This window comes from Stegostoma tigrinum, chromosome 3 (genome assembly GCF_030684315.1).
Source record: "Stegostoma tigrinum isolate sSteTig4 chromosome 3, sSteTig4.hap1, whole genome shotgun sequence".
NCBI classification, from domain to species: Eukaryota; Metazoa; Chordata; class Chondrichthyes; order Orectolobiformes; family Stegostomatidae; genus Stegostoma; species Stegostoma tigrinum.
Window position 1 is genome coordinate 89427729 of NC_081356.1, and position 12061 is coordinate 89439789.

Below are 12061 nucleotides of genomic sequence, written 5' to 3' on the forward strand. Positions count from 1 at the left end.
CAAGGTCTTAATAGATATAAAGAAGTTGTTTCCACTTATGGGATAAGCTAAAAATAAGGGTCATCCATTCACAGAAGCAACCAGGCAATTTATTTTCTGTTAGAGGATTGAGTGTTTTTGGAAAAAGTAGTACAAGCATTATCCCTGAACATTTTTAAAGCCAGATAAACTCCAGTTGATAAAATGTTTGAGGAGTATGCAGAGATGCAGATATTAAGCTTACAATCAGATAAGCCATGATCTCACTGAATGGCAGAGCAGATTAGAAGGACTGAATGACTTACTCCTATTCCTTCCTCATCTAATGTCTGATGCAATTCTGCAATTGGACAACACTCACTGAAGTATACTAAGTTTGCAGTACCAATAGAATGTCATCAGCTAAGCACAGAATGTGGCTGACTTACAACTGGTAGATGCTACATTATCCATATGTGGGGATATATATTCTGCAGGGGAAAGTAACATATCTATGTATGCACTCTGTTTGAATTAAGCAAAAGGTTTAACAGATGATAGTTTGCTAGTGTGTTCTCCATAATAACACCTAGACCAGAGTTGACCTGCCAACCACCCTTTTCTTATGCAGCATGAAGTGTTGCTTCCTTTGAAAGGAGATATTCACACGTGTTGAGAAGAAAAGCACTTTTCAGCAAGCATGACTTTCTCCCCCCCACCCAACAATGCTCTAACCTAACTTTTTTTAAGTTCCTCTGCTCATTTCCTTTTAGTTAGTGCCCTATAATATAGGCAGAACAATGCAACTGAACTTCTGTTCTATCACATAGTTATCTGTGAGCAGCTGGAACGTCCCCACTCTTCAGCACAGCAAAACGACTTCTAGAATGGTTTTCCGGACTTGCCTTTCTTCAAACCATGTATCTTGTTTTTGCTGCGATAACGTATGATGATGTAACCATATATGCCTGTGCCTCACCAATTCCATTTACACATTATGTATCCACATATATGCATTGTAAATCTAACAAACTTTATTACTTTCTGTCCCATGCTCTGAGCCCCTAACTGCTTTTTCTTCCATCCCACATAAAAAAATTTGTATTTTTTTTCTAGCGCTACCTAGGTATTGAACTTTGTTTTTTTCCCCACTACTATATGACAACGCCAATGGCCGTGGCCCCTGCACTTGCAAAATCTGTCTCGCAAAAATGGTTTCTTGTTTAGGTATTTGTAAAGCTAACAGATCCACAATGATGTAAACAAAACAAAATCAATTTATTCAAGATGTACAGTAAGTTACAACTGTGCAAAAGATTGAGTAAAATAATTGTTAAACTTTAATTGTCACATGAAAATATAAATTACCAACTTATTTATGGAAAATATGTTTACATAATTAAATATAAAGAAAGAGTTACACAAGGCAGTGGCATTGTTTTTTAAAAATTTACAAATATAGATGCCATGTATAAATACATTTCATACTTTCATGCCATAGACAATTGATTGCATTACTGCAAATCTCAGGTCTTTCTTGAAAGCAATTCTCACTGCACTTACTGTAAAATGCATCAGTAATTTCAACTCAAGCTCTCTCCTACAGTTAAGCACTGCTACTAGAACTTCAGTTTGTAGCCAGTCATTCTGAGTGGCATTTGTTCTTTATTTAACACAAATACATTATATAATTACATTTCCACTTGCAACCAAATTAGATCAATTTTAGTGATTAAGAATGAGTAAACATTGAATCTATGTGCAGCAGTAGCAACTGTGTGTTCACTCCAAGAGCCAGGGATCCACTCCTCAGATTGCCAAACATTTGCTGGATATACTTTGGAAGCTCCTTATAGGTTTTAACATCTTCAGCATACTGTACCATCAGCTGCTCAGGAAAGGAATTTTTCAGGTTCTCAAACCTATGCTTACCTACAAATTGAACAGTAGTCAAAGGTGAATCATTCACAACATGATAGATTAAGGGCAAGTTATGATTTTCAATATAGTTCTTTAGAAGTATAGACCAGAGATAGGCACTAGGCTCAGTTTCAGTAGAATTGATGCCTTCATTCAAATTTCCAAATTGCCCTTCAGCAACATCTTCCATTCGGACTTCTGTGACGGTACAAATATCTTCCTTTGCATTTGGACAATCCAGAGATTTTTTTCCTGGGCAGCCTTGTTGCTGTAGCAAAATAGCTCCTGTAGGAACAATGACATATTGATACAAACGACATTTACACGAGTGACTGAAACAGCTGTTCTTTTTTCACCTTGGGGCTCATCCATAACCACTTCAGGCAGTAACTATCACTGACACAGTTAACTTATATGCCGGCTGCCTAAGGAAGCATGCCGCTTTAAAACCAATTCAATCTTCTGTAAATATCTAGGCAAATCAACCACAAAAATTGGCTTGATATTTGGATCACAAAACATGTTACATTATAGTTCTATTCATTATTCTACATAAATGTAAGTACTGTCTTTGATGACCCATGGACATCTTGAAGTATGAGCAAGAGGGGGAAAATTGCAACAGCACGAGGGAAAATGACTGAGGTTGAGCAGAGGTCATTGGGCTCATGCACACAAGAGAGGGGTCAGGGATTGAAAGAGAACGAAAAGTCACGAGAGAGAGAGATGGAGAATTTTGAAAAAAATTGAGATTAGAAGAAAATTTAGGAAATCTTTGTTGCTACTCCTGCAATACATCAATAAACAGCTGATCTACAACCCCTAACTGCTGTAATCTTTGATCTAGTTTCTGCCATGGCACTGTCAAAGCCCAGAATGTAAGAGATGCAGATGTACTCAGTACAGGTGTCAGCAGAATTTTATGAATATGAACACCAGTTGACTTGCTCGATAGGACAAAATAAAAACCACTGGACATTCTTATTAATGGTCTCAAAAATACATATCTGTAAGCATTTGGCCATTTCCCATTTAAAGTAGGATGTGGGGCCCTCTTATGATGCAGCGGTAGGGTCCCTACATCTGGATCGGGAAGCCTGGGCTCAAGTCCCACCCTTTCCAGAGTTTTATAATAATATCTCTGAACAGGTTGATTAAGTAAAAGCAGGGCTTCACAAGATATTGACTCTCATGTTGGAGAACATTTGAAATAAGTTTCTATGTATAAGTAGGCGAACTTGAGATAAATAAAACATCTGTGGGATTATACAGCTTCTTCTGTGACTAAGAATGAATGCATAATACTGTAGAATTTAGATTATCAGCTTGAAGCAACATATAAAGTTCAACATAGCCAGTAGGGGGCAGAAGAAGACCTTAGATTCAAAATCTGGTTTAAAAAAACCTGTACTTCCACTTTTGCTGGAGGTTTTAAGTAAATACTCTATACAACAGAACATCAAGGGAATTGCACGAACAAGTTAAAGGGCTTCCTAGAAGTTGATGACAAAACTGCTTTGAATACCATAGTGCATTAATGATAGTTGTTGTTTGTGCCTGGACAGGCAGAGTTCTTTTACCCTCAAATTCCGAGAGACGTTGCTGTGAGCATAACAAAGATCTGCTGTGACACTTAACAGACACAAGGGTCAAACCTTTATATAGAATAAGTGCTGTTTGAGACAACAGTAGAAATTCCTTCAATGAAATGATCACTGAAAAGTCTTCAAATTACATTTTGCACCGTACATCAAACTATACTTCTGTATTTTATACAGGTTAGAGGAAGCTGTGCCACAACTTATTTAATCTTCCTTTGTGCAGGAAATTTTTCTCGATAATGTCCATCTCTTGAACTCTCGCTTCACTCATGTACCATCTTCAAATTTGCTCTTCAACGATTTAGTGGTTTCCTGTATTTCCAAACTTCTAATGTTTAAATGTGCATCTAAATCACGAGCATCCAATCAAAAAAATTGTTAGGGCAATGTGAAAATCCAGTATTTTTGCCTCCTCTTCTTGCATCACAGCCACTAAGCTCACAGTGATTTACTCTCAATGTCAACCTATCACTGTACTTAAAAAGAGACAGTTGAAAAATGTTGGAATGGAAATTAAACACGTCTTTAAAAACAGACACAAAAGTTACTAAAAAAGTTTTTACACCAATGGCACAAGTCCTTAAAAGGCAAGAAACTTTCCAAGAAACTAAGATTTCTGTAATAATGGCTTAAAACTGTTTACATGTCACATTCAAGGCACCGTTGTTCGTTTTTCAGCCAATGTACCTCAACAGCTTGAAAATATAAACAAAATTGTTACTGCATGCAAAAATCAGGTCAGATGAACAGAACAAATTTAATTTTGCAAAAGAGACCAGCAAAATGAGTAGAATTACCTTTCGCAAAGAACCCAATTGTAAACTTTTGACTTTGCATAGGATAAATGAAAATTTGTTTAGTATAGATATCAGGATCATTAAAAAAGTCAAATATTAATAAATGTGGGTGCATGACTCTAAATTTTACCAATTACATTGGACATCGATGTCTCATCATACAATACAGGATTAAAAACAAGATTGCAGTAAAGTGAATATTGAAAAGACAGTTTATCAAATGTTCATTTTCCATCTGTATTCATTGCTCATCACTACTTAATTTTAATAGCCCTTGTGCTGGTAAACTGTATGGAAATATGATTTATTCTACAGCAACCTTTTCATCTCTACCAGTACCTTACTGCCAAACTTTTCATAACGTATTTTGTCTCATACTAGGCTTAGTTCAAATTATAGAAACTAAGATCTTTATAGTGCTTTTTGCTTCTGAATAATCAAATTTCACCTACACTTTTTACAAAATGGAAAGAGGAATAAATGCTTGATTAAAAAATGCTGTTAATTAACAATAGTATGCCAATGGTTTCATGTTGTTTGTATCAGGCTCCAGGGATCAAGTCCTGTAAATAAGTTACATCTTTGAAGGCTACAGCGGGAAAACTAAACATGAAGTGCTGTATTTTTGTGGTTATCATGAGTATTCACTCATCTGTGTTGGGGACGCAAGCATGGGTAGAAGATGGGCCTGCTGACTTGGGGAATAGTCCTGAGTAGGGAACGTGATGAGGTTCAAAAAGGTTAAAAAGGCATGTCTCCATTTACTGGGATAACAAAAAGTGTGGAGCTGGATGAACACAGCAGGCCAAGCAGCATCTCAGGAGCACAAAAGCTGACGTTTCGGGTGCCTAAATAAATGATTGGACATCTATTGGCCCAGATAGTTTCATTATAAAATGCTTAGTTGAACTCCCAAGTCTGACAATTGTATTCACCCCATGGACAAGTATTGCTGTTTGCATTTTTGCAAAGGAGACTGTTAACTTTATCACCTGCGTAATAACTTGATCAAAATCTGCTTACTGAAAAGGTAGTATAAATTTCCCGTACGGATGCAATCAAAGTTCCCTGGATTGGTTTCTGAGATGAAAGGCTTGTCCCATGAAGGTCTAAATGGCAGTGATCTCATTGAAACATACAAAATTCTAAAAGGACTTGACAAGGTTATTGTTAAGTGGCTGTTTCACGCGCCTGAAGAATCTAGAATTAGGGGCCATGGTCTCATGCTAAAAGGGGGTGACCACTTAAGGTCAACTCGAGGGCAAATTTCTTCAGAAACAATCTCAGATAAATGTGATAACTGTTACTTCTGCTGTTTGATTTAACCAGCGTATAACATTTGCATCTCCCATGATTTCTGCTTTGCCTTTAATATAAGTTGGTCTCATTTATAAGCTCTGTCCAACAGTGTAGTTATTGTTTTCAGGCTCTATATTACCATTCGTGTTCCTTTCTGCTCCTTGTTAACTGTGAACTCTCATTAATTTTACTTCCTGGGTTTGCATCTCAATATTCATCCTTCCTTCTGGCCTGATATCATCCTTTTTCATTTCATCTGCCTTCAAGATGTCAGTACCAACTTTTTCAATCAGGTGACCATTTCTTATTATAGATGAAGCTCATTTATCTGCATTTATGCCATCAATGTCTGTCGTGTTAGAATTTTTTGCACTTTCGGAAAAAGCATCCTTTGTTTTAAAGCTTATTTTCCCTTCATTTAACCTTATTCATAGTACTGTCACTAGTGGAACTCTGTCTCTTCCTTTCACACTGTTCACTTTTACTCAAATTGCTCCACTGTCACATTTCTTTCACCGTTCCCTTCAATTTTATATCTACCCTTTGCAACCTTTTAAGTTTAAAGTCAGATACTCTACTTGAGTACCTCAAGAATTGAAACCTATCTCCCAAAGTGGCTGGTGCCAGATTTTAAAATTACTGATCAGTTTGACGTTACAACAATTTTTGCATGGCACAGTTGATAAGTCAGACAATCTTTGAGATATATCCAAATAATTTGGGCTTTTATTCTTCAAAACTTCCTTGGCAGAATCTTCCATTTTCTACAAATATTCGTAATTCACTACAGTTAGGAGGATGTGTCCTTAACCACTGGGCTTGTAACTAATTCTTTTCAATTCATGGTCACAATTACAAAGAACAGAACTTACCCTCATGAATAAAACGGTCTCCTAGAACTAGCACATTCCTTTTAACAATACCCCTTGAATTGCTTCCACAGCATCAGAGTTAGCTTGTTAACTCACTCTACAGACTTTGCCCTTACCCGCAATAAAAGGTGAGAATTTCACATTTGTTGGATATGGGTAAAAACAGAGGCACTGCCAGTATGGCACATTAGACTCCCCTACTGGCAGTCATATCCTTCTGTCCTTGATCACTTCTGAACCAACGAAGGTGGCTGATGCCTGAATCAAACTGCCCAATAACACTCTCCCTTCCTAATGTTCTGCTAATTCCAGTTCAGCAACTTTGAACTGAAGTTCCTGTAGACGTAGACAATTATTGCAAATGTAGCTCTACTATCGCTGAATTCCTTAGTACCACTATCTTAGTGGTTATCATTGACTAGAAAACGGACTAGCCAAGTGTACAGAGGCCGATATCCAGTCACCAAATCACTCTTTAGTTAACAAGTGTGGAGCTGGATGAACACAGCAGGCAAAAGATGCTGTTTGGCCTGCTGTGTTCATCCAGCTCCATACCTTGTTATCTCGGATTCTCGAGCATCTGCAGTTCCTATTATCTCACTCCTTAGTTACTTGTGCACAGTACACTGGCTGAGATAATGGGAACTGCAGATGCTGGAGAATCCAAGATAATAAAATGTGAGGCTGGATGAACACAGCAGGCCCAGCAGCATCTCAGGAGCACAAAAGCTGACGTTTCGGGCCGAGACCCTTCATCTGAACGTCGCGCTTTTGTGCTCCTGAGCCTGCTGTGTTCATCCAGCCTCACATTTTATGACACTAGCTGAAGCCAGCCAGCTTGGAGTCAGTCTCTGAACTGTGGAGATTCTGAATTGCCTGTTTATATATTTTTTCCCCCCAGTTTAACCTGTACAAAAGATACAAAACAAAATCAAGGTGACAGTCAACAAAGCAAACAATTCAGGAGAGAGTGGGGACAGAAAAATGAACTCCAAATTGCACCATAACTTGTCATCACAAGAAAACCTAAAGCTGAAAGTACATAACAGATAAATTGACACAAACAAACAATAACCAAAGCAATATATGCAACACTGACACTCCTGGCAAATCAGCAATTGGCCCACCTCTTCTCGCCTTCCGACCATCTCGAATATCTCGTCACTATGCCTCCCTGGACAACAGTTTTCAGGGTGACCTACCCACCGTCCCACTCTTGGGACAATGGTTTTCGGGATGATCTATGCACCATCTGCCTTTTGGAACAAACTGCTCACCTTCCAACTAACGGTAAGGCTTGACAAACCCAGAGGCACGTAAATCACAGCACGTAAGAAACGATCCAAACATAAAAGCCCAAATCCACGCCCGAAAGCAGCAAGCACACACCTCACATACATACAATACTCAGTCCATCCTGGAGGCCTAGTCCATTTAAAGAAACACAGCAGACTCACGGAGGCCAGGCCTACACTCGAGGACATGGCCCACTTGCAGAGGGCCTGTCCAGTACAGAGGCCTGGTCCATCCACAGAGGCCTATGCCACTCATGGAAACAGTGTCCACTCGTAAAGGCACAGCTGTCACATGTCTCACTCAAGACACAAAATGGTGAAAACATCTTCAAAAGTAAACTGCAAGTACTTAAAACTGTGGTGCAAGTAGTAAGCCCTTGCTACCAAATCATGTGCGCTTCGGTCTCTGAAAATAACAATACACTGGCTGTAACTGGCCAGTTTGAAAAAGAAAGCAGTTCCCAAGTGGAAACGAATCCAGCAGTACCACTGCCAAGGCCAAACCAGCTCAGAAGTCAGGTGCCTGAACTGAAGAGATTCTGAATCCTCTGTTTAGAATTGGTCAGCCAGGGCTTCCTGATTGACTAAGGTTAACAACGCCTAATCAAGATCTGTCAACGAGATCTACCTGGTTCCAATCACTATACCATGCAAGCACTGCAGCTACAAATCCTATAATAAGTAATACACCTCGACTTCCCAAAGCCTAATCTGGAAGGCACAAGTCACGAGTGTGATGGAACACTCTCCACTTGCCTGGATGAGTGTAGCTCCAACACCACTCAGGAAGTTTGATACCATCCAGGACAAAGAAGCCTGCTTGACTGGCACCACCTACAAAGATGCACTATAGAAATTCACTGTGGCTCCTACGACAGCACCTTTCAAACCCAAATCAACTGCCATCTAGCAGGACAAAGGCAACAGATACATAGGAACACTACTACCTGTAAGTTCCTCTCCAAGCCACTCACCATTCTGAAAATTTATCGCCATTCCAAAAATCTATCCCCATTCCTTCAATGTGTAGCTGGGTAAACCTCAGACTCCCTCTCTAACAGCATTGTGGGTATTTGTATACAAAGCTGACTGCGGTTGCTCAGAAAACAGCTCAACACCACCTCCATGCGCAACTAAGAGTGGGCAATAAACATTGGTGTGGCCAATGAAGCCTATTTCCTGTAAACAAATAGAAAAAAATCTCTACAGTTTTTGAATGGGTGAATAAACAATGTAGCCTCAACATTATGGATCTTCAGTACTGACTTGTTCCTAGAGCTTGGAAGCTGAAGTGTCAAGCATATCGTGCTACAATTTTAAAAATTTCAAGACTTCCAAATTTGAAAGGATTTGCACAATATTCAACAGAACTATCAAAAGTTGAATGGCAAGTTGCATGTCGCCTGCCATATGATAACACACGATGGTCTTAACAGATATGCAATTTTGTTTTGATTACCAATCAATTCCAAAATGCACTAAATTCTTAATTCCATTAGAGATTTGCTTTAGAACATTTTCTTTACTAAAACTTCATGTAAATATTATACCCTTAGAATGAAAAAAAAGGAAAGATGGAAAATATTTCAGAAGAAGCATTCAGGGTTTTTGAAGAATGTGGTGATAGTTTGAGATATAAGGATACAGCGCCGGAGACAGAAACATTTACAAAATCTGCTGGCATGGCAGTCTGAAAAGGGAAGGTGCGTGGTCAGAATCATGGAATAGGTTCAAATAATTAAAAGGTAGATGTTAGATGAGCTCAGAAGGCTTAGTAAAGGGGAGAGATTAAAGGACGATACAGGCTTAGGGTTAGAGTAAGGAGTCTGAGGCACTTTCTGAAGTAGTTGTGGAATGCAGTGGAGGCAGGTTCAACTGAAGCATTCAGGAGACTACTGAATGATTATTTAGCTAGAAATGGTGTACAGGCACAACAGGCTGAATGGCATTGTAACAACTGAGATTCTGAGAGCTCTGGGTTCTGAAGACGGGGCACATTGGGTGACCTGGGCGAGAGTCAAGTGAACTAAAGATTAGGTGAAATAATACATCTTATAAAACCATTCAGAAAGGTGGAAGAAAGCGCAAAAAAAGGGTGTTGTTCCGTCAGGAAACACATCTGTGGATGGTAAATTTGCAATAATTATCACAAGGATCACTTTGTCAACTAAGTTTTTGAAGTACAGAAGGTATGTAGTTGAGTTAATTTTGGCTTCCTGAAATTTAATTACACATATGGGAGAATGGGGAGGGAAGAAAATGTAATAAAGATAAAAAAAGTGACCAAAACACACGAAGAAATGTAATAACTATATTCAGTACTTCTATATTTGATTCTTCAGAGCAGAGCAAGCACTACTAGTTCAAGACAAAAATTAGGAATTCGACAAATTCTGCATCCAGTGTCTTTCGCTAGGAAGACAAAGTAAGCTGGTAGCTCTCTCTCTGATGAAGGGTCTAGGCCCGAAACGTCAGCTTTTGTGTTCCTGAGATGCTGCTGGGCCTGCTGTGTTCATCCAGCCTCACATTTTATTATCTTGGATTCTCCAGCATCTGCAGTTCCCATTATCACTGGGGCATTCTGTTCTTTGTTATTGTCTAAATGATTCTTTTTGAAAAGTGTGTATGGGCAAGAACAGGATGAAACTTAACCGTGGTTCTCTTGAACTGAAATCTTTGTTAACACTCAACTTACAGTTAAATAACTTAAAAGTGAACAATTAAAAACTTTTACCATTTTGATTTATATTAGTGGACCCAATTTTAGTTTCCTTGGATTTCAGAGAAGAATTCCTCCTTGCCTCAAAAGGAAGAATCTGCTTACTGGAAGAAGCAGTAAGAACAATTGTCACATTTCTTTTATACATGAAACATAGCATTGACAAATAATCTGTACTTTAGATATCGTGACTAAAACGAGTGTACAAAAAAATTTAACAATTGACAATCCTCTACAATGGAACATACAATTTGGATAAGCCGTAACAATCACTCTGAAGATAGTTCTGCAATAATATCGCCAGCTCCCTGGATTGGTAATGGTTGAAGTATAAAGTGGCAGACTAAATTATACAGGAATGATGCCTTACACTACATCAAAAGGCTGTCCACGATGACAACTGATACAGTATACAAGATAGCACTTTTAAAAGTGATGCTGTCAGCGAGCTGTATTTCTATCATGTGTTTATGGCTGAGGTGTTTGTAACTGAATGGGATGAGGAGGAGACAACGAAGACAGATATCCTGAGGAAATAATCTCAGCCATACATGGAGGAGTACTTACCAACTTCCAAGTCAAATAATACTTTCTAAATTAAATAAATTCATGCTACTCTGTCACAGAAGATTGATACTAATCTAAAAAGAAAGCCATGCTGATACAAAATCAACATCAAATGGGAGGTTTGATTTTATGTAGACACACCAGGGAAATTTTAGGCTACCATGTTCTGAAATAATACTGAAATAATAAATTAAACTGTGTTGTGAACAGCAGATCTTGGTAACTAACATTTAAGGAAGATTTATTGAATGGGTGTGTTACACACATGCCTGAGTGTTAATGGAGCCTGGCTGATGGCAAGGTAGCTAGAAGAATTGGGCGTAAGTACTTGTGCCTGACTCCTGAAGTTGGAAAAACTATTATTCCCCACTTAGTGGCAGGTTGGATGGGTCTGATACAGGAATCCTACCTGTCTGTGTCATATCATTTGGTTTTATGAACAGGTCACTTAGGGGGCAATTATTCCCTAGATCATGAGAAATTAATTCCTGCTGAGGGATATAATGCAACTCACAGGTCTTCTGAAGGCTGCCCAGCAAACCTCCATGTCTGCCAGCAGCCTACCAAGGCAGTTCATAGGTAAGCATTGCAAGTGAAACCAATGATCTGAGCTTAGTAATATATTCTTGAAATTTGGTAGCAGAATTGAGGCAAACATAAAACTACTGCATCAATGCAAAGTCCCGTCCATAACCTGTCAGGCATCTTCCTGATAGATAACAAAGCATACAATACTTTCTGAGCAGAGTTAAAATTTCAACTCCAGAAGTCTGTATAAAGCAAAAATAGCAGAAAACCATCCACAATTGATCAGCAAGGGCTGGGCCAGAGAGGATACAGGTAGACAGGCTGTACAGCAACTGCCAAATTACAGAGTGGGTTTTATTTTAAATAAAGAGCCACCCACAGATGCACAGGAGCAGCCTCAGAATTGAGCATGACTTATTGCCACTTTACGTATATCAAATTTCAGCCTGTTAGATCTAAATTGAACACAGAAATCAGCATGTTGTTGAAGGGCTGCACTAGAGGG

At 38.8% G+C, this 12061-nt stretch overlaps 1 protein-coding gene across 3 annotated transcripts in view; it reads right to left on the reverse strand.

The window, feature by feature from the left end:
- Window positions 1–1383: 1383 nt before the first annotated feature.
- Window positions 1384–12061, reverse strand: part of slf1 (SMC5-SMC6 complex localization factor 1) — a 63837-nt gene continuing 53159 nt past the window's right edge. For 2 of the 3 annotated variants that reach the window (XM_048525199.1, XM_048525200.1), the window contains 2 exons: window positions 10477–10565; window positions 1384–2163 (listed from right to left, as the gene is read on the reverse strand). In XM_048525199.1, the coding sequence (XP_048381156.1) occupies window positions 1691–2163; window positions 10477–10565 (562 nt within the window). In that variant the 3' untranslated portion in view covers window positions 1384–1690. The remainder of the gene's footprint in view (window positions 2164–10476; window positions 10566–12061) is intronic. The other variant, XM_048525204.2, reaches the window with a different exon arrangement.